The sequence below is a fragment of the Epinephelus moara genome, chromosome 3, assembly GCF_006386435.1.
Source record: "Epinephelus moara isolate mb chromosome 3, YSFRI_EMoa_1.0, whole genome shotgun sequence".
In the NCBI taxonomy this organism is placed as follows: Eukaryota; Metazoa; Chordata; class Actinopteri; order Perciformes; family Serranidae; genus Epinephelus; species Epinephelus moara.
Genome location: NC_065508.1, coordinates 33754880 through 33782019, shown reverse-complemented (window position 1 = coordinate 33782019; position 27140 = coordinate 33754880). Strand labels below are relative to the sequence as shown.

Sequence of the window (27140 nt, the reverse complement as noted above, 5' to 3'; positions counted from 1 at the left end):
CTTCCAACCTACTTTCAATTCTTTTAAAGCACAAGTAACCAGAAGACCTTAAGGCCTTTAATATAGTAGTGCATGTGTTTCAAAGTGCTGGTGAGGTGAGTGGTATCCAACTATCCAAAATATATGACCACTTTGAATTTCATTTTTCTAGATTTAACTGATTACAACTGTATTGCATTTCTCACTAAACTCTGCAAATTTTTCCTGGCATGCACAAAGACTGATGGACATTTACGTGACATTCTAGCACTGTAAGACACGCTGTATTTATCAAAATACCCCAGGTGTGTGCAAATGCACTTGAAGGATGTCTGTAGGTATCAGACACTGAAATTTAGTGCTTTTCAAGATTGTTTCAAGATAAAATTCAAACAAGATTTAAGACCAATTTTTTGCAAAAATCATATTTTTATTATTCCAGCAGTACAGGAGAGGCAGGTTTTATGTAGGAACATAATTATTAGTGTGATTTGGTTATCTACATTTGGCCAATGAGTTTGCAAGTATAACCCTGCAAACGCAGTGTGAAGATCAGTGATAGATGTTTTGTGAGATCAGAAGTGTGGACTTTCAGGCAGAATTAAGCTTATCATTTTTGATAAATAGAAACTAAAAGATAGATAAATTACAGAAGATGTTTGTGGCAATTTAGGCCTCGGAAATTTAAATTTAAGACTATTTAACAACTTTTAAGGTCTAATATTTATAAAATCGACATTTTAAGAGCTTTTCAGGACCTCCAGACACCCTGACCTGCATTTCCAGCAATAACTGGTAATAATACCGCAATCCTTTTCAAACTAAGATATTACTGTGGTAGACAAACTTGATGCCATTGATTATAATAGAAATTGCATCATGTCAGGACAAATTCATGGCACCCTCACACATCAGTGTCCAGCAGGACTGCAGACTGAGGCCCTGTGTGGTCACAGCGAAGAGCAGAATGTACAATTTGGCTCTGGGCTTTTACTAATCCTGACAAAGCTATTATTTGTCTGCTTCTGCGATTTGAACTGCAGGCACATCTCCTTTATTTAGTTTTCAATTTCCAAGAATTAGCACAGAGCGTTATACAGAGAAACTGGGTCAAAATGTGTGTATGCTAGGGACTTTGAGAGAGAGAGAGAGAGAGAGAGAGAGAGAGAGAGAGAGAGAGAGAGCAAGTGTGTCACACACCAAAAGTCACTTCCGATAACTTTGGTGCATTTTTCATCACAGAAGCAACAGAAAGACAGATTAAAAAGCTTTATTCAAACTAGCATGATCAGGCAGAACATTTAAGCCAAATAAGCAACATCAAAAATTTCGACAATTAACCAGACTTGAAAATAAAGATAGACCATTCTCTCCCATACTGTCTTTGATCCACTAAGTGGGATGGGACCGGATTAGGTTTGATGCAACTCTCGAAGCATACTGTACAATCTGACTGGCAAATTAGCAAAGAGGAAAAAACTGAGCTGCGTACACAAATGAGAAAGAACACACTTTTACTATACCAAGCACAAGCACCTCCTGTGCCTTTTGATCACAGTGAATACAGAAGATATCAAAAAAGTCTACTGTATAAAAAACACAAAGTATAAAGCAGTTTAATTTACAGTAAATGCATTTACCGGCTCTTAGTAGAACGTCTGCTCTGAAACCAAAAGGCTGAGCCCATATCCAACAATGCCTTATTATTTAGGGTATTTTATCGGTGGGGTACTATAACTGTAATTTGTAATACTGTATGTATGCTGTTTTTTCACTCATCAACAGTCACATATATCTTTTACAATGCAGAAGGCACGCAAGGAGCTCATCACATGTGCAATTCATTAATTCTTTAAACACTGTTGGAATCGACCGGTTCAGACATTAATTGTGCACATACATGTACTCCACAACAAGAGATCCCTCATTAAGTGACATCTTCGGGCTGACAGACAGGCAGCCGGCTGTGTTGATGTCTAGGAAGCCTGGTGTACAACTGAAACCAGGCAACAGCGGGAGAGGATAAGAGAGGTTAGATTTCACTGACTCAGAATATGTAGCTCGATACATCTAGAAATATTCTGTCTCCGCTGTATTTCTGAGTGAGTGCTGAGATCACATTTAGATCTAGTGCACATTTCAAAATACTGTCAGCTGCTTAATATTTCTTATGCACCATGGATGTGTTCGGCTGTTTTTTTTTACTTGCAAAGTCAGCACTGGAATACTGCAACTATAATTAACACCGTGTCCTCCTTCTCCCATCTCTTTACCTCACCCAATTATATTTGATCGTTTAGCACCCTAATAAGCTGTCCTAATGAGCTCCTTGTTTCTGAGAAATGAAAGTCCTGGGCTTCACAGTAGTGCTACGGCACTACCTCTGAGGTCAAGAAAAGTACTCTAGTTTCAGTAACTTATGTACACTATCAAAACAACATCATATGCACTAAACTACAAATATGCAACACAAAATGCCCTTGAAGAAGCTCACAAAAGCAGCATTAAAAGTTAATACATAAAATATCTATAAAAACATGAATATTCATAAAACAATACCTTGCTTGGATCTTATATTCCCTTTTACCATAGCAAAGATTAATACATTTTAATATTCTCAATCTTTTCAATAAACAGAGTATTTCTCATTACAAAATATTTTTTTTTAATTTCCACTATGATTGTAATTTTTTTTATTGATTTATATGGTTTGCACTGTGTGCAATTAATAAATGCAGTTCATATTTCAATTCCAGCTTTATCAGTGAGAATTAGGAACAATAATCGCTCGTCATCAATAAAATCTTATTACAAATAAAGTTGAATTGACATTTGACTCTGTTTTGAAAAATATGGTTCATGTTTGACATGCGGCCCACTCTGGCCCCGCCCAAATCTGTTATGTCATAGTGCGTCTGAATGAAAATTTGATGTGAGAACACATCTCCCCCATGCACCCTCGCTCACTGACCTCAACAAGAGGAGACAGGCTCAAACACTGTATGCTAGAGTTTGAACATGACCATAGTTTAGAAAATTTAATACTGCAGTGTAATACACAACCCAGTCACCAGAATAAAGGTTGGTAAACCACAGATACATGACATCTGTATGTTATTATATAGCAAAAACATTAAAACTTAATGTTTGAACAACACTGGAGCTAACATTTGGTTAGGTTCAGGCACAAAATCACTTGGTTATGGTTAGGAAAAGATTCTGTTTTGGCTTTAAGTACCTGCTTTTTGTGGCACAATCCCTGCTTGGTTGAAAATAAATAAATAAAAAATTACTTTTTGTGCCACTACCGCAGCAGGAAACAAAGCAGTGTCTCGGTTAAAAAACGACTGCGTTTTGGGCCACTATTTTAGCAGCAATGTGGCAGTATCCCTGTTGGAAAAATAGCAACAAGAAAACACCCATGTACGGTTGCTAAAAAGCCACTGGAAACACAGCAGTGACTCCCTACTACACAACTAGTTTGTTATTTGTTGGTCTTGAACAATAGTCTGCAGCTTGGCAGGTGTCTCATCTATGTAGTTCACCATCCTCTCCACCTTATGACGACAAAGTCAGCTCATACTGTATGTGCGAATGTTACATATTCATGGTTTGCAGAAATGTACAATGCCAACCTTTACTTCTGGCAACTTGGGTGTTAATACAGCAAGATAACTGTGTGTTAAGTCAGATACTTTAAAACAGCGCAGATGTCTGTAAGGTTTGAATTGCACACCTGATGTCAGTGAGGGTGTCAAAAGTCATTTTGTTTCTCTGACCTCATTATAATTTCTATAGAACTACTGTATCAACAATCAAATAAAAAGAGAAACACTGTATCTCCTATATTTTTGTTTTTTTTTCAGTTTTACAGTTTTCTTTCATTCTTTTTTCATCATTTTCGCACATTCATCACTGCTGAGTACAACAAACACTGTAAAAAAAAAACAACTTAACTAAAATTAGATCAATTATTTTATCTGCAAGTTACTAATTGAGAGTGTGACCCTTGCTGAACAGCAAGACTCATAATACAGTAAAAATTGTTATTCAAAAAACATAAACACCAAGTGCAAAGCCTGAATCAATGACATAACCAGCTACACTTTAGTATTACTTATGGAAGTATCATATTCACCCTGATTCATATGTGTATTTGTGAATAGGCGTGTTTTGAACTGTTGCTTAAAAAAGGTCGATGGCAGCTTACATATAGGTGACTAACTGTTGGTTTCTAAAACTACAGCACACAGCGTAAACCCTGGAGAGAAGGCAAATTTGTCCACTGAGGAGTTTCAAAGCGTTAAGGAGGGAATGATTTACTACATGAGGCAACTCTAGAAATGTCCAAATATGCTGCTATAAATGCCATAAATGATTTAAAGTCTATGTCCAAATATTTCAAACATGTTGTAGAATCATGCAGATCCATGCTTAGAAGAGAAAAGCAGGTAGAAAGTTGAGGTGATTAGTGGTCGATGATTGTACAGGGGACTGGAGGAGCTAGAAAGAAAGAATGAGTTGGAGCAGCGGGACTGAGGGAGGACAGTTGTTTTGCATCTTCTTTGTGAGTCATGGGGAAGAATTCCAGCCAGAGAATACCATGAAGAGATGATTATATCATGGCAGTTCTCTTCTGGGTTCCTGCTAAGAGAGAGAACATAGAATTAGCCGACACAGGAAGTCAACCTCGATATAAACTCATGGAAAGTCCTCACTCATGCAACAGTGGATCGTGACTGGTTACTGCCACCATCATTGACATGTCATTGGATTTCAGGGACATCTAAATTCAGGGATTAATCAGAACCTCTGTATTTTTTTTCTTTCAAATCAGAGTTGTTGAGGATTCAGAATTTTCACCAAATCAGCCATAGAAGTCAGACTAACATACACAGCTAAAATAAAATATGACAAAGCCATAAACTATAATAGGGAAGCAAGGCGTGTAATTAAAGCATGCACAAGCAGGCATCACAGTGTGCTATTTGGTATTTGGTGGGCCAATATTACATCTATGGAGGGAAAATATACTGAACCAAACCTAAATGCATCACTTCTGCTTTTACTCCCATTTTAACAAGGTTAGGTTAAAGATCTAAGTGTTTTTTATGCACTCAATAGATGTATTTCTCTTAAATTCTGGTTGCAAAATCCATGTTAGCGAGCACCTGTCCTTTTCCAAGATAATATGCAGTTTGATCACACAACACAATGCCACAAGTTATAAGGGAGCATGCCATTGGCAGGAGCTGTTGTCTATGTACTGAATGTTTAATTCATGACCAAAAGCTGTCTCAAATGTCATTTCCATACTTTTTGGCAGTACATCCAATCAGCCTCACAACAGCACACCATATGTAACCATACCAGCTCAGGATCTCGACATCCTGTGTTTTCACGTGCATGATCTTCTGACACCAGCCACCGGAACAGCTGAGTGTCTTGACCTGACAGCAGTTTGTCATCATAACTGACTTATGCGGTTGTGAGGCTGGTTGGATGTACTGCCAAATTCACGTTAAAAAAACATTGGAGACGGCTTAGGGTAGTGAAATGAACATTCAGTTCACAAGCAACAGCTCTGGTGGACATTCCTGCAGTCAGCAGGCCAATGGCACACTCCCTCAAAACTTGTGACATCTGTGGCATTGTGATCACACTGCACATTTCAGAGTGGCCTTTTATTGTGACCATCCTGGGGCACAACTGTGTAGTAATGATGCTGTTTAATCAGTAGGCTGATATGCCATACCTGTCAGGTGGATAAATTATCTTGAAAAATGAGTGCTCACTAATATGGTTTTTAAACAAATTTGTGACCAAGATTTAAGAGAAATATATTTGAGTTCATAAAAAAGTCTTAGATCTTTAACTGAAACCTGTAAAAAAAAAAAAAAAGGGGGGCAAAAACAAAAGTGTTGTGTTTCCATTTTTGGTAGGATAGGCTCCATTTTATTATAGGACATTGCCCATTTGAAACATGCCCTTGGATGTGGGGATAGTTCGATACGGTCTGTGCTCTCAGGTATGTTACATGCTGAGAACCAATTCGGGACAATTCATAACCTGATCCCTTTTTCTATCTGTGCCATCACAAATTTGCCCTGAATCTCTGCCAAGCTCGCCAGATGTGCACAACACAGGTCTGACCAGCAGCCAATTTTATTCTAATCTCAGCTCTCAGTAAGCTGATAGGTTTTCGCACTTGAGAGACCGGCCAATTTAAATTGCACTGCTCACAGTAGCATTGCAGTGGAACAGAGTGTTGTATTTGCAGAGGGACAGTGTCTGACAGGGGACAAATGGAAATATTTGATTCTGCTCTATTTAATCAGGACAGTATGTTGACCAAAGGATTACACCAAATATTGGGAACTGTGACGGTTTATCAAAGCAGGATTTTTTAGCCAAACCAAGAATATATACCAAATAGGAAAAGGAGACAAAATGTCTACACAATTATAGTGGCTCTACAGAATGTAGTTAGCAACCAGCATACCTCCAGTTGTAGAATGGACTTCCTTTCATTTTGAGTACTTAAGAACAGAAAAAAGAGACAAGTTCAGTGGTTTATGTGAAACTCAGACACTCACACTTACAATGCATACACAACATACATAAATCTCTCTCTCTGTCTCTCCCTCTGTCTGTCCCCCCCCCCTCTCTCTCTCTATCTCTCTCCACATGCACCTGTGCATTTATGCATATTCATGTTGTTTAATCTTTCAGCGGATCACTCAGTCTGCAGGTCCAGCTGCACAAAAGCAAACAACATCTGGATCGGTTTCAGCCGTTCTACATTGATTACAGTCTGCTCTCTCTGTGCAGGAGCGCCGCTGGAGACTCCGCAGACCCCCAGCGTGATGTATCTCAGTACAGCGAGATCTCTTGTCCTTGAAGAGAACCCCTCCATGTCTGGGCTTCTTTGAAGTTTACTCCCCCCCTCACACCCACTAGTTATGCTCTGATTGTGTGTTATGCATCTCCAATAAATGACCTACATACTACATAAGACATCGAACAGTGGCACATTTTCCATTTTGTGGGGGTATTTGTTTAGCCTGATTACATTGAGACAGTTTGTGCTAGATATAGGCTGATAATAAACATCAGCATGATTATATTCTTAGTTGTAATTTCTATTTTCCCAGATTTTCTTTCTGTTGCCGTTGGTGCATTACAACCCATTGTATACAGCAATATATCAGTGGAGAAAATTTTCAAAAAAATTGACCAAATAAATGCAGTATTTTTACACCCTCAACCCCAATGCATCACATTTTAATTTGACTTCTGACTACACAGAAGAACAACTTTAATTACATCGTCTGCCTACAGGTAGTTTACAGATTGTTTAGACAGCATATTAGCTGAGATTAAAAAATTCCACTGTTTCACTTCAGTTCATGTGGCAATTCACAACATTCTCTGAATAATTTAGTCGAACTTGAACTATTCACTCCACCTTTGCTGCAAAGTTTGAGTGTGTAGTTCAAGTTCAACTAAATTATTCTGAGAATATGTAGGTATGTTCATGAATACTCACATAAACTCTATTGCAACTCTGCTAAACATCTACAGAATAAAGCAAAACAGTTGGTGGACTATTCAAATAAATGACACCAAAACTTTCAACTTCATTGCTCCATTGATATCCGCCAGTGGACACTCCATACTCATAACCAAGACACAAACTGCTTTGAGTTTTCAGCTTGAATGTATTTCAAAGTAAGAGTGGAGAAAATAATCAGATCCTCGACTGAAGTAAAAGTATGGTGAAAGTATTTCGCTATAAAATAAAGTCCTGTATTCAAAACCTTTCTGAAGTAAAAGAACATAAGTGTCAGTAGCACAAAAAGTACTTCAAAATATCAAAAATAAAAGTACTTTTACTGCAGAAAAAGTTGCCACTGTTACTGAGGCTATTATATATGAAATTATCTAATATGCAGACCCATATTAATGTTGTAGCTGGTCTAGGTGGAGCTAGTTTTAACAACTGTATATATTATATATGTATACTTTATATACAGAAGGGTGGTTTAGTCCAGTGGGTCCCAACCTAGAGTCCTTTAAATAATAAATAACAACATCATTTTACCTTTTCAAGCCTCAAATGATTTTTAAACTAAACCAGCTGAGATGTTAAGAGGGAAAATGTTACAACTCATACACATCAACAGAAGTTTCAACAGCACGCTCCAAAGGCACACTGCTTTTTTGGAAGCAACCACAAGCCAAAACGATTGGAAACCAATGACTTATGATATTTCATAAACTTATCTTGTGTTTTTGTGTAGAATTCCCCATTGGAGAATTAAACCTGTGCACAATGCGATATCAACCAAAGTGTCTCTAGGTTTAGAATAATCAATATTGTGTATGAAATAAAATAATAAGGAACATTAAAGATTGATACCTGATACTGCAAAAATGTGTTTCAAACTTTGCATATGTGGTCCATTTCAGATGTATTTTAAACTACAAAAATTATGCCACTGTTGGAATTATACAGTAGTAAAAGCACTTCTTTGAATCTGCAAACATTATTAACAGCATTACCAAACTGCATGTTCAGTAAATATAACAAGACATTGGTTGGCCTTTCAGGAAATACAGCATGACATGTAAGAACTTTTTAGACCGCAGTAAGACTCTGAACACTCCACTTAGTTGTCTTACCAACATGTTCTGGTTCCCTCTGTGTTGTCTGTAAGCACTCATCTACTATTTAATTTATACATACCTCCAGTGTGGATGCTCTGGAGTCTGTGGTCTCACTCGGCCCTATGCTCCTGGGTATACTGGACACAAAATACCCTGCTCCTTTGGGGATTATCGGCTGTCTCACGACCACTTTGCCCTTCCTGGTCTCTGCGAGGAACAAACTGTACCAGTAGGCATCGCTGGAGATCAGGGTGGAATCTGCGATGGTGGAGCTTCTCTGGCTGATCACGCTGTTCCTGCTGATCACACTGTTTCTGTTGGCCGGGGGGATCTTGATGGCCTTTGGCTTTGGTTTTTGACACTTCAGCACAATAATAACCAAGATGGTTATCAGGAGCAGGAATGACACAGCCCCTAAACCGATGACTAAGTACAGGTTCAGGTCTGTGAAGACGTCATACTCTAGCGGCAGCTCTGTGGTCTCTGAAAAGGACATGACATGTTCCACTGTTGATATCTTGATGGTGACAGTGGCAGATAGAGCAGGCTGGCCATTGTCTTTGGCAACAATCACCAGCCGCTGTTGTCTTGGGTCTCTGTAACTGAACATCCTTGTCGTCCGGATTTCACCGTTATACTGATCCAGGCTGAAGAGGGTTGAGTCGCTGATCTGCAAGAGCTGATACGTGACCCTGGCGTTCTGCTCTGAATCTGCATCGATGGCGATCACCTTGGCAATCAAGTGCCCCTTATCTGTAGACCTTGGTATCACCTCCTCTACCACGGAGCCCTGCGCCCGCCAAGGTGACACAATGAGAGGAGTGTTGTCATTTTGGTCCAGGATGATGATGTGAACTGTCACATTGCTGCTCAGCGGGGGAACACCAGAGTCTCTCGCCTCGATGTGGAAAAGGAAATCCCTCTCTCTCTCATAGTCAAAGGTCTTCAGGGCATAGAGATCACCATTCTCAGGGTTGATGGAGAACAGCATTGACATAGACGTGTTAACAATCTCCTTCTCCATTATGAAATAAACCAAGTACTGGTTCTCATTGAGATCTGGGTCAAACGCACTAAGAGATGTCAATAACGCCCCTGGGAGATTATTCTCCACCACATGGATTGTGTAGAAGGACTGGGGGAACGTGGGTGCATTGTCATTGACATCCAGAATCTCTAAAGTGATGGTTTCGTTTTCAGATAGGGGCGGTGACCCTTTGTCTGTCACCCTCAGTGTGATGTCATATTTGCTTATTATCTCTCTATCCAGTGGCTTTGAAACCAGCAGCTCAAAGTAACCCTCTGAGGATTTGTTTAGCCGGAAAGGCAAAGATTCTTGGCGGTTCAAAGTGAGCTCTACTTGCCCGTTGACACCAGAGTCCCTGTCACTGACGCTGACCACAGCAATCAGCGTCCCCACAGAGGCATCCTCTGTCAGTGCACTTTTCACAGACTTGATGGTCACTTCGGGGTAGTTATCATTCAGATCTGTGACGTACACAGTGACTTTACAGTGTCCAGACTTCGGGTTGGCCCCTCTGTCCTGAGCCTGTATGTGCATCTCAAATCTCTGACTCTCCTCATAGTCGATCACCCCCTTCACCTTGATCTCACCTGAGCTTGGATCAAGTGAGAAGAGCTCTTGAGTCTTCTCTGAGGTGTACAGCGTATATGAATATATCAGCTGAGCATTCGTGCCTTCATCCAAGTCTGTTGCGTTTAAGGTCATGACCACTGTCCCTGCAGCCGAGTTCTCTGAGACGTTGACTGCATAAACCGGCTGACTGAACAGGGGGGCGTTGTCATTGATATCCAAGACATTAATAATGATGCTGGCTGTGCCGGAGCGGGGAGGCACCCCTCCATCCACAGCGGTTAAAATCAAATTATGGATTGAATGCTCCTCCCGGTCCAATTGACCGTTCAGTACTAAATCGACATATTTGGAGCCATCGCTGCCAGTTTGTATATCAATGTTGAAGTATTTGCTTTCGCTGAGATAGTACGTCTTGATAGAGTTCGCCCCCACATCCGCATCCACAGCATTTGTCAATGAAAATCTCTCACCGGGAGGGGTTGCCTCCGATATGTCCAAGTGCATTGTCTTTCTGCGGAACACGGGCGCGTTGTCATTGATGTCCATGATCTCTAACTCGATATTAAAAATGCGAATGGGGTTTTCAAGTATGACATCCATTTTCAGAAAGCACGAGGTTGTTTTAGTCATGCATATGCTCTCCCGGTCTATCTTCTCGCGGATTACCAGCTCCCCCGTTTCTTTGTTAATGTCAAGGTAATTCTTACTGTGAATGACATCGAGCTTGGCTCTGCGCTCCACCAAACTGCGAACATCCAGACCCAAATCTGTGGCCAGATTGGCAACAAAGGAGCCCTCTTCCATCTCCTCCGGAATAGAGTACCGAGTGATGGAGAGCGCACATCCCCATAGTGCAATGAATGTGAAAACAGCCGCGATAAAACGTGTCCGTAAGGGTGCAATCACAAGCATCATCATTGTGGTATTTAATAATAGAAATTAAAACAGATCCGTCCTTACGATCAGGTTGTCTTGATGCTGGGGAGCGCCGGTGTCATTCTTGCCTCCACCAGTTGTAGCTGGAGCTGCAGTAGGCCATGCACGGTGCAGTACCGCTGGAGGAGCGGGGCTCACACGGCAGTGCTCTGCAGGGGCGGAGGCAGCGTCTGTGTGGCCTGCTCGGGGGGGCTCACTGAGATTAAGGGGTGCACACAGACTGATACTTGAATTTCTAAAACTTAAGCATAGATTTTTTTTCTATTCAGAATTTTGTGCTGCAACTTGAATTCTATGCTCATTTAAAATATAAAAAAACAACAGTTGGATGTGATGACAAAGTGGCCCAAGTTCAAAGTTAATATTATTTGAGGAAATGTCTAATTATACAACTCATGATTACAAAGTGATGTTCCCATGTCGTTCACCTGGCATGTTTAAGTTATCTCATTCATGAGACTCCCATCACACAGATGCATCTGACTGGCAAATACATTTTTTAACCATATGTGGTTAAAAAATGTATTTGCCAGTCATAATTAGAAGACTTTCAATGAACATTCTCCACACGTTTTGTAAAGTTATGTTGAAATTTTAAAAAAAAAAAGAAAAAGAAAAGTAGGGAATGCAAATGCTACATAAAAGTATTTGCTGAACATAACAATTTTAGATTGTTATTTTCTTGAATTATTTAATTCTGAAAAAAACAAAATAAGATATTACCAAATGGAAATATGAGAGAAACATGTAAGGAAGCCATGTAAGGCTCTTTGTTTTTTGTTGTTGTTTTGTTTTGTTTTGTTTTGTTTTTTGGTGGGTATGTTGCATCATTCATATCTGTCTCCATCCCTTTGGTGGATACTGCTAATATTGTAATGCAATATGTCATAGACACTCAGATAATAGTTAGAAAAATGATATCACTTTGTATCTCATTCTGCATTTAAGATATGGTCTTTATCAAAATGTTTTAAGCAGAAGGTTGTGTTTGCATCCCATCACCTCTGTCTTACAGGATAATTCTCACTCAGTCTGACCTCACCAAACAAACAGATAATATGCATGAAACTGTTTTAAAATACACCTGAATATATATCCTGCAATGATAAGAAACTTTATCCTTACATTTTTCTTTGGAGTGACCTACAGTTTAAAGCTTTATATTGGAATTACGACCATTGCCCACTGACCACATATTTTACTTCCTGTTATTATTGTGCTTGCTGCTTTAATTAAATGTGTTTGGTTTCCCCAACTAAAGGGGTTGTATACTGACATCATGGGCAGTAAGAGGAGGATGGTCCTAAAAATGGTCTCCTTGAGCTCCATCTGGTGACAATTTAAAGAATTACAGGAGGACACCCACCTACTCACACATAGATACTATCTTATACTTAAATGCATTTAAAGTTTTTTTTTTAAGTTTTTTCTACTAATTTACCTTTTCACTGTAAGTCCTTCTGTTTCATGTGTGCATTCAAAATATATCTGTGTTGCACTAACTGTGTGTATCTAAATTATATGATGATTAAATATGGAAAAGACACACACGCAAGTCATATGTGTTGGAGATCGTTTGAAGGTTTCTCATATTAAAGAACGACCCAGTGGCTCATTTTGCACATGGTTCATGTACATGAGTAAAGCAAAAATGCTTATTCAAATAGATACATTTAGATACATAGATAAATTTCATATGCAATTTTAAAATCAACTTTTTTGTTGTAATGATTAAAGTTGAATTTAAGGGGTACTTTGCCTATTTTTAAAATTCATACATATTATTCCCACACTTTAAGAAATTAGTTGGTCTTTTTTGTCAGGTTTACATATTTCAATGAATATAAAAATTATGCATCCAATTGAGTCAAGTACTTCTAAGGTAAATCAAAAAAGTACGATTTATGTTATTAAATCAATAAAACTATGAAAATCTATGTTACTATAGCTCATAGAATGTACCCTTTTCACTTTAATAAACTTTCACTTTAAATATGATGTCTACAACAAGCTCAAAAAAGTTGGGGCAGGAGCATGTTTATCACTGTGTGACATCACATTTTCTTTTAATAACACGTAAGTAGTGTTTGGGAACCAAGGACACTAATTGTTGAAGTCTGGAAAGTGATATTCCTTCCCATCCTTTTTTTTTAATTGATATTTTAATGACACTACAAGGACCAAAATACAAATACCACACATAAACACAACACAAAGACAGTTTTCCAGAGATTACAGACTAAAATACATCAATATAATATACTTGCTGAAGAGATCATTATATCACCACTCCTTCTTGAAAAGGTTTCTGCCTTCTACTTAAAGCCTTCAGAATTCTTTTCCTTGTGCTGGCTTATCTTCAACATTCATAACAGCTCTTAAACTAAATGTACGTGTCTTTTGTTTATATATTCTTTGATGAGTGTCCATGGTCCATCCAAACCATCTCTATAAAGCCCCAGTAGGGCTGAGGCTGCACTCTTTCACATCCTTGCTCAATCTACAACTTCAGTTGCTTACCAATCCAGAGCCTCCATTGCTGCATTCTGCACTTCATAATGTGCCACAAATTTGTGGTGGGAGACTGGACTGCAAGCAGGTCAGTATGGCACTCTTTCACTACAAAGCCACCCTGCACTACAAAGCCACCCTGCTGTAACACATGCAGAATGTGGCTTGGGATGTCCCTGAAAAAGATGTTGTCTGGATGGCAGCATATGTTGCTCCAAAACCTGTATGTACATTGCAGCATTAATGGAGCCTCCACAGATGTGTGGTTACCCATGATGCCATGGGCACTTAGGATCTCCCATTTTATCAAAGATGCTGGTTTTTTAATTTAGAGCTGGTAGCAATCTGGATTGACCTTTTCCTCTTTAACGCAGACAACACAAATGTGGACTCATCAGACCACAGCACGCTTTTCCACTTTGTGTCCGTCCAGAGAGGTTTTTTTTTAAGCTTTTTTATAATGTATGGCAGGCATCATATTTTACAAAAAACAATTAAGTTTATCAGTTTGAACATTAAATATTTTGTCTTTGTTCTGTATTCATTTGAATATAGGTCAAAAAGGATTTACAAATCATTGCATTCTGTTTTATTTACGTTTAACACAGTGTCCCAAATTTTGGAATTGGAGTTGTATTTCGTGAGGCCGTTCTCACCCAGCTGCTAACTAAATGTAGGATATAGGAGTCATGGTCATACCAGGTGTCACGTACTTATTATAGAAGCAATGCCACCCACCCACTGCCTAATAGTGTGTAGAGTAGTGGAGAGGACAAGCTTGAGCTCCTGGCACGCATGAGGCATGAAAATAGCCAATTTAATCTGGTTTTGCATGTACTGACCGTACCATATATGACTGTATGTAGCAATTCCACCATGTTAAATGATAGTCAAGTCTGATCCTAAACCTTTTTTGTCAGACTCCTTTAAATAAATGGGATGATTTTCTTTAAATATATGCAAATGCACAAGTTATCAGATGAAGATGAAAACAAGAGAGAATTACTGTTTAGCTCGAATATGGAAATAAAATGGTGAATTCCAACATAGTGCACACACTAGTCTCTTTAAATAGGTATATGTGAGGGAAAGGCACCCTCTAGTGGACGAAAAGGGGAGAAACCAGAGTTGTGGGAGTTGGTGACTGCTGGAAGAGAGAGAAAGCTATGAAGAGAAATAAAGCAACACAGATTGGGCTCTGAACAGATTTTACATGGCACAGAAGCAAGACATATGCAGTGTGTCTCTGTTTATTGCACAAGGGACATATTGTGAAGGCGAAGCCTGGCTGTTTTTGGTATTGGTTGTGATACAGTCAAAGATAAGTCTTGGCTTGGTTATCTGTAATTATTGGCAGGATATAGTTGTGGGCCTATCTGGATTTGTTTCTTAAATCCTAGTCTTAAATGATGGAGCTATATATTCATTTTTTTGTCAGACTTTTTTTTCTGACTCCATGTTCAGAGTTCAAAATGAATCTGAAAATGGCCCTTGGCACTCGGATTTTTGAACATGAAGCAGTTCACTGAGGCAGTCAGGCCCAAGATTAACCCTTCGGACTGCAATAGCCCAGTTAGATGTGATGGATCTTGAGGATTATCTCCAGAGTGGTAGTTGAAATGCTGGGTTTGCTGACCAGAATATCAAGAGCAAAGGTTAAATGACACTCAGAACTATAAGTCACAACCGCTTCTTCTTCCATAGGCTTCATGTACACTGGTGTGCCTGTCATAGAGCAAGGATCCAAAGCTTGAGCTCTTGCCTTTAACTTATAGATTTAGTGAGGTTGGCTGAAATAACTACGCTTGATTGCATCTCAGCATGGGGGAAAATGGTTCGAATTGTGCAGTGGTGTTCATAGTTGGTGTCCCAAAAAGATGTGACTCCATGGTTCACACCGCTGACCCCTCTGGAGACGAAACTCAATGTCAACATCTTGGCACAAAATGACTGAATTTGTAAAGAGCTCTTTCATAGAAAGGTCAGGGCAAGCCAGATTAGCAGCAGTGTTGCCAGTTCTGCCCTGAGCTTGTTTCAGGGAGGCACTTTTGAAGCCAGTTAGCTAATCGTGCAGCTGCCACATTTTATTCCACACTCTCAGTGCCATGAGATAATATTCGATCATATTGATCAGTGCAAAAATACCATAATTGTAATTTTAACTGTAATTGACACTGTCTGTGTGCTGCCTTCCCTTTTCCACCTTGGATAGTGCAAACATCGCTGTGCTTTCTGCCCAGATAGTGCCATGAAAAGGGCATGTTTATCCTCAGACACATCGCTGTGTTTCCACCTGAGATAGTGCCTTGAAAAGCATTTGTTTTTCTATCAAGACATCGCTACATTTGCTGCTGGGATCATGCCACAAAAAGCATTTGTTTTTTACCTAAACATTACTGTACTTTGTGCTGGGATGTTGCCATGAAAAGTGCTTGTTTTTTTTTTACCAAGACATTGCTGCATTTTTGGCTGGAAAAGTGCCACAAAGTGTGTTTGATTGTTACAGAGACATCACTGTGCTTCCTGCCCAGACAGTGACAGACAGTGAGTATTCATGTTTTCGCCAGACATCACTACGTCTCCTGCTGGATAATGCCACGAAAAGCATGTGTGTTTTCCATTGACATAACTACGTTCCCTGCTGGGATAGTTTCACGAAAAGCGTTTGTGTTTTACCTAAACATCGCTGCACTTCCAGCTGGGATAGTGCCAGGAAAAGCATTTGGTTTTTTTTATAAAGACATCGCTGCATTTGCTGCCGGTGTCATGCCACAAAAGGCATTTGTGTTTCACCTGGACATCACTGCACTCTCTGCTGGGATAGTGCCATGAAAAGTGTTTTTTTTTTTACCAAGACAATGCAACATTTCTGTCTGGAAAAGTGCCACAAAACTTGTTTCTTTTTTATAGAGACATCACTGTGCTTCCTGCCCCGAAAGTGCCATGAGAAGCATTTGTATTTTACCTTGACATCACTACGTTTCCACCTGGGATAGTTTCACAAAAGAAGCATTTGTGTTTTACCTAGACATTGCTGCACTTCCAGCCGGCATAGTGCCATGAAAAGCATTTGTTTTTCTATCAAGGCATAGCTGCATTTGCTCCAAGGATTGTGCCATGAAAAGCGATTGTTTTTTACCAAGATGTCGCTGTGTTTTTAGCCTAGATTGTGCCCCGAAACTGGGTACTTTAAGCCAAAACATGGACTTTTTCTGACCATAGCAAAGTGTTTTTTGTGCCTAAACCTAACAACACTGTTGAAACTATAAAAAAATTCAACATATCCACTATATATTGCATACAAATGTAACATATGCCAACATTTTTCTGGCAGTTGGGTTATTTATTCATAATGAAATGAACACTAAGTTATTCTAGCAGTTATTTCAGAGCCACATAAACACATTGGTTCTGCATATCATCCATTAATCACAGGAATAAAAGCATGATTGTTTTGTGAAAAAGGCAACAGCTGCAGAGTTTCAGACAGATTTATTGATATTAATATATACTGTACATAGAGTATTTACAGAGAGAATAGTTTCACCAAGCATAACTGTGTAATCATCTGTAGATACACAAATCCCACTCAAAGATAAATACAAATTGGAATGCATATAACCAGTGACTGAATCATGCCAGCAGTTGCTTGTAATCAAACAGTCTGAGTAGTCTTGGGACGTGTGTGTTGCCTGCAGCAACATTACATCTGTGTTATTGCCCTTCTCTGTGCCAACTGTTGGATGTGATGTGTCAGTGTAATGGTCTGCTGCACAGGCCCGATGAGTACAGTCACAGCTGTGATGATACTCGTTGTAAAACCCTGTAACCCCTGGTTGATGGACACATAGCTGGTTACACTCCTCATGTCAATGTTATATCTCTGAAATCAGATGTATTTGGGTCTTTTTGCTATTGTATAATAGCAACTCTGCTAACTGTTTGCATTGTTTGTGCATTGTGCCTGGACTGCATTCAGACTGTGAACAAATGACTTGTCACTAAATGCACCAGGCATGACTTGATGAAAGAGGCTGAACTTATAAGACAATTGCAACTGTAGAAAATGTTGTAAATCTTGGTCGGATAAAATCATGTCGACAAAGGTTGTTCTTGTGGACTAAAGCAGTTATGATGTTTGAAATACATAGTGTGTTAGCTTTAAAGTAGAAACTACTTTGAAGGCTATGAAGTATAAAGTTTCCTGCTAGTACAGTTAGTCAGTTCACAACTTTGACACACAGCAGGTGTCCCTGCACAACAAAAAAGGTCTACATAAAAGTGACTGGTACATGGACGACCCTTGTGCAATAAACTGTAAGCTGCTGAAATTGCGAGCCTTTTTTGAAGTTAGACATTCACTATAACCCTACTGAGAACCAGCAGCCTCCAAATAGATCAAATCACGTGTACCTGAGCTCACTGCTGCTGGAAAAGTAAAGTCTTCTCTCTAGTGGTTTACTCCTTTTAAATTAAGATACAACTTCATGATGGAAAAGTCATCACTTAATCCCACCATGACTCGAAATAGACTTTATTTATTCTTTATATCAGTATAAACAAACAAACAAAAAATAGCTTCTGGTAAGTAGTGCTATTAAATTCCACTGGAAAGGAGAAACACAGTCTGTCTTATAGTTATAAATGGAACTAGTAATGGTATATATGTATGTCAGACACAGAATATACAGTATAGTTGGTGTGTCATTTGTAGATGTCATTACTTATGAGACCATCGTCATTGTCAAAAGATTGTTCGTAGCTGGAGATGAATTTTTTTTTCTTTCCAAAAGTAGAGAAAGTGTTGTACACATCCAGCTCTCCTCTGGGTGACAGCTTCAGAGTGCTGTAGTCAGACGTGGTGCCAGGTATGTACACATTGTGCTGGTAGTCTGGTGGTTCAGAATGAGGCTGAGTGTACTTTGGGGTCCATGAGTAGTGAGGAACTGTTCCCTCTTGAAGAGACATCTTGCAGTCTGTTAAAAAATGCGCATAAATTACAGTTTGTATCAGAAGATTATTTCTGCAAAGAGCCCGTATTTACATACAGTATACTTGATCTGAATAAGGTGGCTTTAAAGGCATCCTCTTAATTTCAGCTTAGGAAAAAAAAGCCAAACACATCTTGCAGGGACTTAACTAATCCTCATGTTGATGCATTAAAATCCCCCCCCCACCACCACCACCACCACCAATTTTGGGGCCTGGTATTATCTGCTTTTCAGTTTACCATTTTATATTTCAGAATAAATCCGTAGGCACAGACACAGGGAGAGCCCCCAACCCACCACTCTCTTTCATGTGAACAATAATGAACCCAAATTGCACAGTTCACCCACCGTTCATATGGTTTCCCCAGGTCCAGTACTGTGGTGCCACAGAGCAGGAAAACCCATGGTCATCATATTTTTGTTGACGAGTAAGAGTGCCCTCCATATTAGCTGAACTGTATCTGAAGATAAAGAGATAAAACATATAAGTTTAGGCACGTGCATTTATGCGTGTCTGTGTGCATGTGTATGTATTATAACTACTGTAGGTCAACCAAGGTATTCACCTCTTGTATGCTGAGTTGCGCTGGTTCTTGGTCCAGGTCCAGTCCTTGTTTGAATACCTAAGCTGTACAGATGAAACAAAAAACACTTAGTGACCAGCTCAGTTACTCAGTTTGAACATGTGCACTGCATTTATGTCTTATGTCAACAGGAAACTGCACACCGCCATCTAAACAACACATTCTCATTCCAACCATTCCATGGACTATCCACAGCAAGATGTGACGTGGAAGGTAGCCTGGGTGGGTTGGTTGTTGATGTTCTAGGACACCGTGTCAACTTCAGCCTGTTACATGCATTGTCTGTTTTCAAAATACACATCCGTTTTCACAGGAAATGTGCAGTTTGCATACAGTCTCTATCAAAATAAATGCCCTATGTCGGTACAACACCGCAAATTGACATTTCTTTCCTTCAGCAACAAACACACATGTTATGTGTAGCCAGCACACAGGTGGTTGGGTTTAGGCAACAAAAGCACATGGTTGGGTTTAGGAAAAAAGAACAGGCTTTGGCTTTACAATCTTACCGACCTTCCACCAACCTTCATCCAATCTGGGATCCAATCTTGGATGAAGGTCGGTGGTTGCTGGACCCATCCGCGACACAACCCACACACCCACTTGGACTTTTTGCCCCCTTAACTTAAGTTGTTGTGTACTGCTTTTCCTCCTGTTGCCGCTGGGCGCCGTTACACAATAATGGCAACTGGCTGCGTGTAATGCTGACGCTTTTTGTCAGTGTCTGACGCCGGAAGTCAGTGACCAACCACCAGGTTTCGATGACTTCAGAGTGAGACTTGGTTAGTCCAAAATAATAATTCGCAAATGTAATTATAATCATAAAAGAACTTTAAAAAATGCTGTTATTACTACTATCAGTTCTAGTGTTGCGGTGTGCTGCAGTTCGGTGTGTGGTTTGTCATAGCAGAAGCCGTTGCTCGTCTGCTGTAGGCAGGTACAGTCAGTGTCAAACACCCTAATGTGTCTCTGTTTTATTACTATCAATGTATAAAATTTGGAAAACTAGAGTGTACTTTGATTGTAATGTTGGCTAAATCATTGTTGATTGTGATAGTTTTTTAAGTGTTATGAAAGTGAACACCTTATGAATGGTTATCTCCTTACAGTGTTATTCTAAACACCTGTATGAACGTTATATCGCAAGCATACATCCCGTGCATTTTCTAGCCAACAGCCGATAGCTGTACATTCTGAATACATTCCACTCTCTAGCTTTGCATAACATTAAGATTTGTTAATTGGTTGTTGATTAATGGAAATGTATTATTATCACACCGTACCAATATTAATACTCTACTTCAGTCAGGAAGTGTGTGAAAAGGTAATGTTAACATCAATGTGTCATTTTGCACTGGAACTATAAATGTGACAATAAATAATACTTTATCCCCAATAGATGTGCCCCCCCCTCCAATGGTTACTGCATGGCTACAGCCTTGTCTGGATGCAGTCATGTATACAGCGCCCCAAGAAAGATCTCCCAAAACCCAGAAATTAGTTAGCATTTTTGCACTCCCAGTTCCCTTATCTCATAGTCAATGGTTTTTTCAATGGGTTTTTGGTTAGATGTCTGCAACAAGTTCTGCTGTTAACACAAGATTGAGAGACATTCATGTTTTGTTCTACAACATAAAATACATTAGGAAATACTCCAGTTGTGAACTCTGGAGCTTCTATGTGTCTTAAAAAAGGCGGTTGCTAACAAGGGGCTAAATCAAACTACTAAACATCATCAGACCAAGCCAAGCCAAGCCTTTACAGTCTTGTTATGGCGGTGACATTACATAATGCGACTGTAGTGTAGTTTGTTAAAAGCCCAACGTTAGCCTTTTACCTCTAGCGATTGCATTTAGACTTCAATAATCATGAAAGTGGTGTACATTTATGAGGATTATCTTGCTGAACAGAACATGTAAGTATCATAAACATTTGTTTGCCACAGAGCTGATTTCCAGCAATGATCCAAAGTCCAATGGAGAAATCCCCAGGCTTTTTGACAAGGGAACCAGTGTGACGCTTACTTACGCATCAGCCTACAGAAAAACGTCATCCTGGCAGCACTCTATAATGGCAGGGCTAAAGGCACCATACTGTATAGTCGAAATCGGTGTGACTGACATGACTTTGTGTCTGACGTTCATGTTGAAAGCCGACAGTCAAGTTCCATAAAAAGAAACTCTAACAAAGTCAAGTTTTACTACATTATCTAATACATGTCTTAAACTGAGAAAGGGACATAAAATGCTCCCCAGAGCTACTTCATAATGATGGAGAAGATGTCACATCAATTGCAAAGTTAGTGTGACTGATGTGAGGGTTAACTTTGATAGATATTTTACTGATGTTGTTGACTTCAGCAAAAATACAGCAGCAGTATTGAGTACAACTTCAAGTGATAAAAACATATATTTCTTCTATCCCTGCAACACCTTTTATGCATGTCACACACCATGACATACTGTGGTAATTTGCCATATTGTTATCATAATTATGTTTTCACTACTTGTGGGTTAGTTAAAGTAGGCCAGCCATTATGAATTAAAGGCAGGGGGACTAAATTTTCCAAACTGGGCCTCTCATCCAAACTAACTCCTGCACCAACAGCGGTGCATAACTCTTAGCAAGGGCCCCCGGGGCTTTGGGCCAGGGTCACCTCTGCCTTTTAACCCGCCTCCCACCCCCATTACAGTAGGCCTGGGTTGAGGATATATTTTCCAGAGCATTACTTGCACAAAACTGCAAAACAGTTTTTATCCAAGATAACAAACTGGGGTTGAAGTAATTGTAATATCATATATGTGAGGTTCATCTGATTATTTTTCCACATATTTAATGATTATGGTATTTAACAGTTTGGCAACATCTCCTGCAAAACCATTTTCGATAATATTTCAATTAGTAATGATATCAAAATCATAATTATATTAATAATAAATGACATAATGTGTTAGAGCGCCCCCTACTGTGTAAAATGCATTTTGACATTTGCCCCTGAGTCAACCTGTCTGTCATTTCTAATTGAAGTGAGACAGCAGGCGGACTAGTTAGAGACATAGCTGGATGAATATAGTTTGGGGATAAGTGTAATTCTGAAATGATAACAGAAATAACCCCTCTATTGTGCTGATGTGTATGCTTCGATGGATTTCAGTGTGTTACCTCGTTTGGGGTCGCTGCTCTGTTGTTGGCCAGTTCATTACGGTCCAGTGCGCTCCAGCCAGAGGTGAGGTAATCTGTGCTCTTGGCATTATTCTGCTGAACTGACATTACCGGGCTGCAAGGCTTAAGGAACATGAAGTCACTTTTGGACGACTCCGGTGTCAGACACATTTTGTAGCAATAGACCTGAGGGAGCGTCCCGTTGCTGTTTGCCTCCGCGCAGCCGGACGCGCCTGAAGACATCCGAACATTTAAGTTGGACTTTTTGAACACCTCTGTGGTGGTGGATGCTTCTGAGCGGGAGCAGCAGCAGCAACACCCGCCGATGGAGGGGAAGTTGGACTCTCTGCTGGACGGCCTGCCCTTCAGTCTCCGCACTGCAACCAGGACGATAATAGCCACCAGGAATGTGAAGGAGATTGCGCCCAGAGACACGATTAAGTACAGGGTGAAGTTGGAGCTGTGATGTGGGCTTAGTGACAGGTCACCCAAATCGGGCTGCGAATCTGGCAGGCTGTCAACCACTGACAGAATGATGGAAACAGTGGCCGAGAGGGGCGGCTGACCATTGTCCTTCACAAGAATGACCAATCTGTGCCTCGTGGGTTCTTTCTCCACCAACTGGCGTATCGTCCTGATCTCGCCTGTGTATAGAGCGATGCTGAACAAGCTCGGGTCTGTTGCTTGGAGCATCTGATAAAAAAGACGCGAGTTCTGACCTGCGTCTGCGTCCACCGCGCTGATTTTGGTGACAAGGTAACCGGCGTCAACTGATCTGGGCACCGCTTCGCTGGGCGCGGTGCCGTTTTGCGCAACCGGTGAAACAATTACAGGTGCATTGTCGTTTTGATCCAAAATAAAAATAGTCACTGACACGTTGCTGTTCAGAGGTGGGAACCCTGCGTCTTGAGCCTGAACTGTGATCTGAAAGTTTTTAAGTTGTTCGTGGTCGAAGGATCGCAGTGCGTAAATGTTCCCGTTGTCCGAGTTTATGGACACGTATGTGGACACGGGCATTCCCTGTATGTCACCTTCCAGTATAGAATAGGAGAGGTATGCGTTTTGACCAGAATCTGGATCCAGTGCAGTCACAGAGCAAACAGATGCTCCCGGCGCATTGTTCTCAGTCAGATACACCGTATAGGAGGGCTGCTTGAAGCGGGGCGCGTTATCATTCACATCAGACACTTGGACCAAAATAGTTTTCCTTGTGAATAAAGGTGGGGAGCCCATATCTCGCGCAGTAAGGGTGATGTTGTACTCTGCGACCGCCTCTCTGTCCAGAAAATCACACGTTACTAATGTATAATAGTTCTTAAAGGATGAGTGGAGCTGGAATGGGACGTGATGGGGGATCTCACAGTCCACATTCCCATTTTCACCCGAGTCTTTGTCCATCACGCTGATGACGGCTATCACCGTTCCCGGTGGTGCGTCCTCCTGCACAGGTGTGGACACTGATGTTAAAATCACCTCTGGAAGGTTGTCATTTTTATCTAAAACGTTCACCAGCACTTTACAGTGAACTGCTACAGCAGAGGGGCCTTTATCTTTTGCTTGTACATAAATTTCATGCATCCTGGACTTTTCATAATCTATCACTCCTTTAACTTTGATTTCCCCTGTGCGCGAGTCCACGCTGAAAAGCTGGCGCACTTTGATGGGCGCGTGGCCACTGAATGAATAGGTGATGTCAGCATTGGGACCTTCATCTAAGTCGGACGCATTGAGTTTTATGACAACTGTGCCCTTGGGTGCGTTTTCAGCCAGCCTCACTCTGTAAAATGACTGATCAAACACAGGCGCGTTATCATTTGCATCCAAAACGGTGATATCAATTTGCGCAGTGCCGGATCTCTCTGGCGCGCCTCCATCCACCGCTGTCAGGACCATTTGATGCGCGCTCTGCTGCTCTCTGTCCAGTGGGTTTTGAAGGACCAGCTCTGCGAATTTACTGCCATCACTGCGCGTCTGTATATCCAGAAGGAAATGATCATTTACACTTAGCAAATAAGTGCGGAGCGAGTTGGACCCGACGTCTAAGTCCTGTGCGCTCTCAAGTGGGAAACGGGATCCTGGCGCAGCGGACTCCGATATGTCCAAATTAAACTCGGTCCACGGAAAACTAGGAGAGTTATCGTTCACATCCAAGATCTCCATCTCCACCCTGTACAGCTCCAGAGGGTTTTCAATGACCACTTGCAAGTGAAAAGAACAGGACAAACTCTGCTCGCATAGTTCTTCCCGATCAATTCTTTCATTGACAAATAAAACTCCGTTTTCTAAATTTACCTCCACATACTGCTTCTTGGCACCTGAGACTATCCGGAACCTGCGCGCAGAGAGCTTTCCCAAATCCAAGCCCAGGTCCTCTGCTATATTGCCAACAAAAGCTCCATGCTCCAGTTCCTCAGGGATCGAGTAACGAATCTGTCCCCGGACTGCATCCAAGAAACAAATGAACAACGCAAAATGGCAAACTACGTGCCATTTCCCACAGTACAGTCTTTTCTTCTCTCCGCGTGTGTCCATCTGTAGGCTGAAGCAGTGCCGCAACTCACACCCAGCACTATGTGTCTGGTGCACTCATACAAGATGATTAAGGCAGAATTGTGCAAAATACAGTGTGGAAAAAACTTGACATTGGTGGGACTGGAACAGCGGCTGTCTGCCTGAGAGAAAAGAGAGGAGAGAGAAAGGGATGTGCAAGGGCTACTAGCCTGTCTCAGATTAGTGTGGGTTTGTGTGTGCGTGTGTTTATTATTGGCCCTACTGTTCCAATAGGAGGGAAACGACATCTGCTCTGATAATCTTTCCTGCCTACTAGCCCGATCAAATTCATGTCATAGTCTCCAGGCTTTGACCGCAGGTCAGACGTACTTGATTCAATTTCTTATAGGAGTGTTTCATTATTTTCAACGGATGGAGTTTAGCATAAGCGGATATAAACAGCATATTTACTCTATCTCACTAAACCAATAAAAAGTTACAGTTGTAGGCTTTTAATTCTTTATCAAGCTACTTTCATTTGAATAAAATGTTTTACTCGATTAAGTGTTGTTATGTGTTACAGTGCAGTAAAGATGTATTTGAATTTGTGCTTCTAAAGATTTGGAGAGGAATTATTTATTTATTTATTTTTCAATAAATTAATTTTCATAACAAGCTGAGACTGGAAGGAAATCACTGTGAAAATCCTTTTTTTTGTTTATGATTGGAATTGAGAACTTAAGTCATCCATGGATGACTTAAGTTCTCAATTCTGGGTTGAGTAGAGGCTTCTTCTTCTCTTTTAAAAGAGAAGAAGAAGCCTCTACTCAACCCAGTTTTCAAGACCATACCCAGTTAATAAAGAGTGATAGCAATCCTTAAAGGGGAACACCACCTAAATTAAGAATTCCAATATGTACATTAGCTACTCTCTGTCAAAGTCAGAAACCAGAGAAATAAGTTTCAAACTTGTCATGTCATCATGTATAAAGTCTGGAGCTGCTCCATGGGAGACTGATTTTATGGACCCACAAAATGTTTTGTTTTTTTAAATGAGTTTTATTTTTATTGTAGTGTTCTCAGTTCTTAAACAAAAAATGTGCTTATATGCTCAGAAAATTCCCCTAGGTGTCATCTAGAAAATCTTGCACCATTTACTGTCAATGGCAACCTGGTCTCACTCCAGTGTTGTCAAAAACCAGCGCTTGGTCACTGACTTCTGGTGTCACACATTGACAAAAAAAAGCCATCTTTTCACATCAGCGTGATACACAATCGTCGCTGTTTTTTGTTTAACATCTCCCAGCAGCATCACAGGGAAACGCAACAGGACAACAGCAAAAGTTCAGCTGGTGGCAGTCAGTCAGAGTTGGGTGGGCAGGAGGGGTGGTGGATGGGTCAAATAATCACCGCCTTTCACCCAGGAGGCTGGTGTTCACTTTCTGTACGATTGTAAAGTCAAACCCTGTTCCTTTTTCCTAAACTCAACCACGTGCGTTTGTTCTTGAAGGGAAAAAAACTCAATCTGTGGTGTTATACCTACATAGTGTGTTTATTTTGAAAGAGACTGTGTGCAAACTGTACATTTCCTGTGAAAACGGAAGTGTATTTTGAAAACAGACAATGCATGTAACAGGCAGAGGTTGATACGTCTTCCCAGAACATCAACAACCAACGCACTAAGGGTACCTTGCAAGTCATATCTTGACGTTGAAAGTCCATGACCAAATGTCGATAAGTGACAAGGTCAGATTGTGAATATGTCATCAGTGGAGCAGCTCCACATTTTATAATCTATGATATCACAAATTTGAGCTTTAGCACTCTAGTTTGTGGATTTAGGAGAGAGTTGTTCACGTTTACTAATATTTTTGGACTGTCTTAGACCACAGGAATAACATGTATGAGTTTTCAAAATGGGTGTAGTTCCCCGTTAAGTAGAATACAGTGACTGCATTACAGCATTCGCATTATAAAAAGGAAAGTACATCTGTTTTTTATAAAAAAAACAGTTGCTAGAAACTCATGATAAAACAACTATGAAGTCTCGAAAGCGGAATGTGCAGTGACTCTATGAATAGTGTGGGTTTGATATCTGTAAGTTGTAAAATTGTCCTCAGGAAGCAGCTCCAATTCCCAGACATCAACACAGTATACCCCGGCAAGGATTGCTCCTGTTTAATAAAACAGACGTTTCAGCATATAGTTCAGTGTATTAAT

The 27140-nt window shown here is 40.4% G+C and overlaps 2 protein-coding genes across 3 annotated transcripts; both read right to left on the bottom strand.

The window, feature by feature from the left end:
• Window positions 1-1233: 1233 nt before the first annotated feature.
• On the bottom strand, window positions 1234-11319 carry LOC126387956 (protocadherin alpha-C2-like). 2 transcript variants are annotated; one of them, XM_050040773.1, is made up of 3 exons: window positions 8729-11319; window positions 6482-6518; window positions 1234-4626 (listed from the first exon to the last, which is right to left on the bottom strand). In XM_050040773.1, the coding sequence occupies exons 1-2, from the start codon at window positions 11162-11164 to the stop codon at window positions 6507-6509; spliced, it is 2448 nt and encodes an 815-aa protein (XP_049896730.1). In that variant the 5' UTR covers window positions 11165-11319; the 3' UTR covers window positions 1234-4626; window positions 6482-6506. The 2 variants fall into 2 exon arrangements, with proteins under 2 accessions (XP_049896730.1, XP_049896731.1); XM_050040774.1 differs by having other exon boundaries at window positions 1234-4623.
• A 5869-nt stretch (window positions 11320-17188) lies between these two features.
• LOC126387955 (protocadherin beta-15-like) lies at window positions 17189-25156 on the bottom strand. The gene is made up of 4 exons (XM_050040771.1): window positions 22431-25156; window positions 19251-19312; window positions 19033-19145; window positions 17189-18669 (listed from the first exon to the last, which is right to left on the bottom strand). Exons 1-4 carry the CDS (start codon window positions 24960-24962, stop codon window positions 18398-18400), a joined length of 2979 nt encoding a protein of 992 aa, XP_049896728.1. The 5' UTR covers window positions 24963-25156; the 3' UTR covers window positions 17189-18397.
• Between the last annotated feature and the right edge of the window lie 1984 nt (window positions 25157-27140).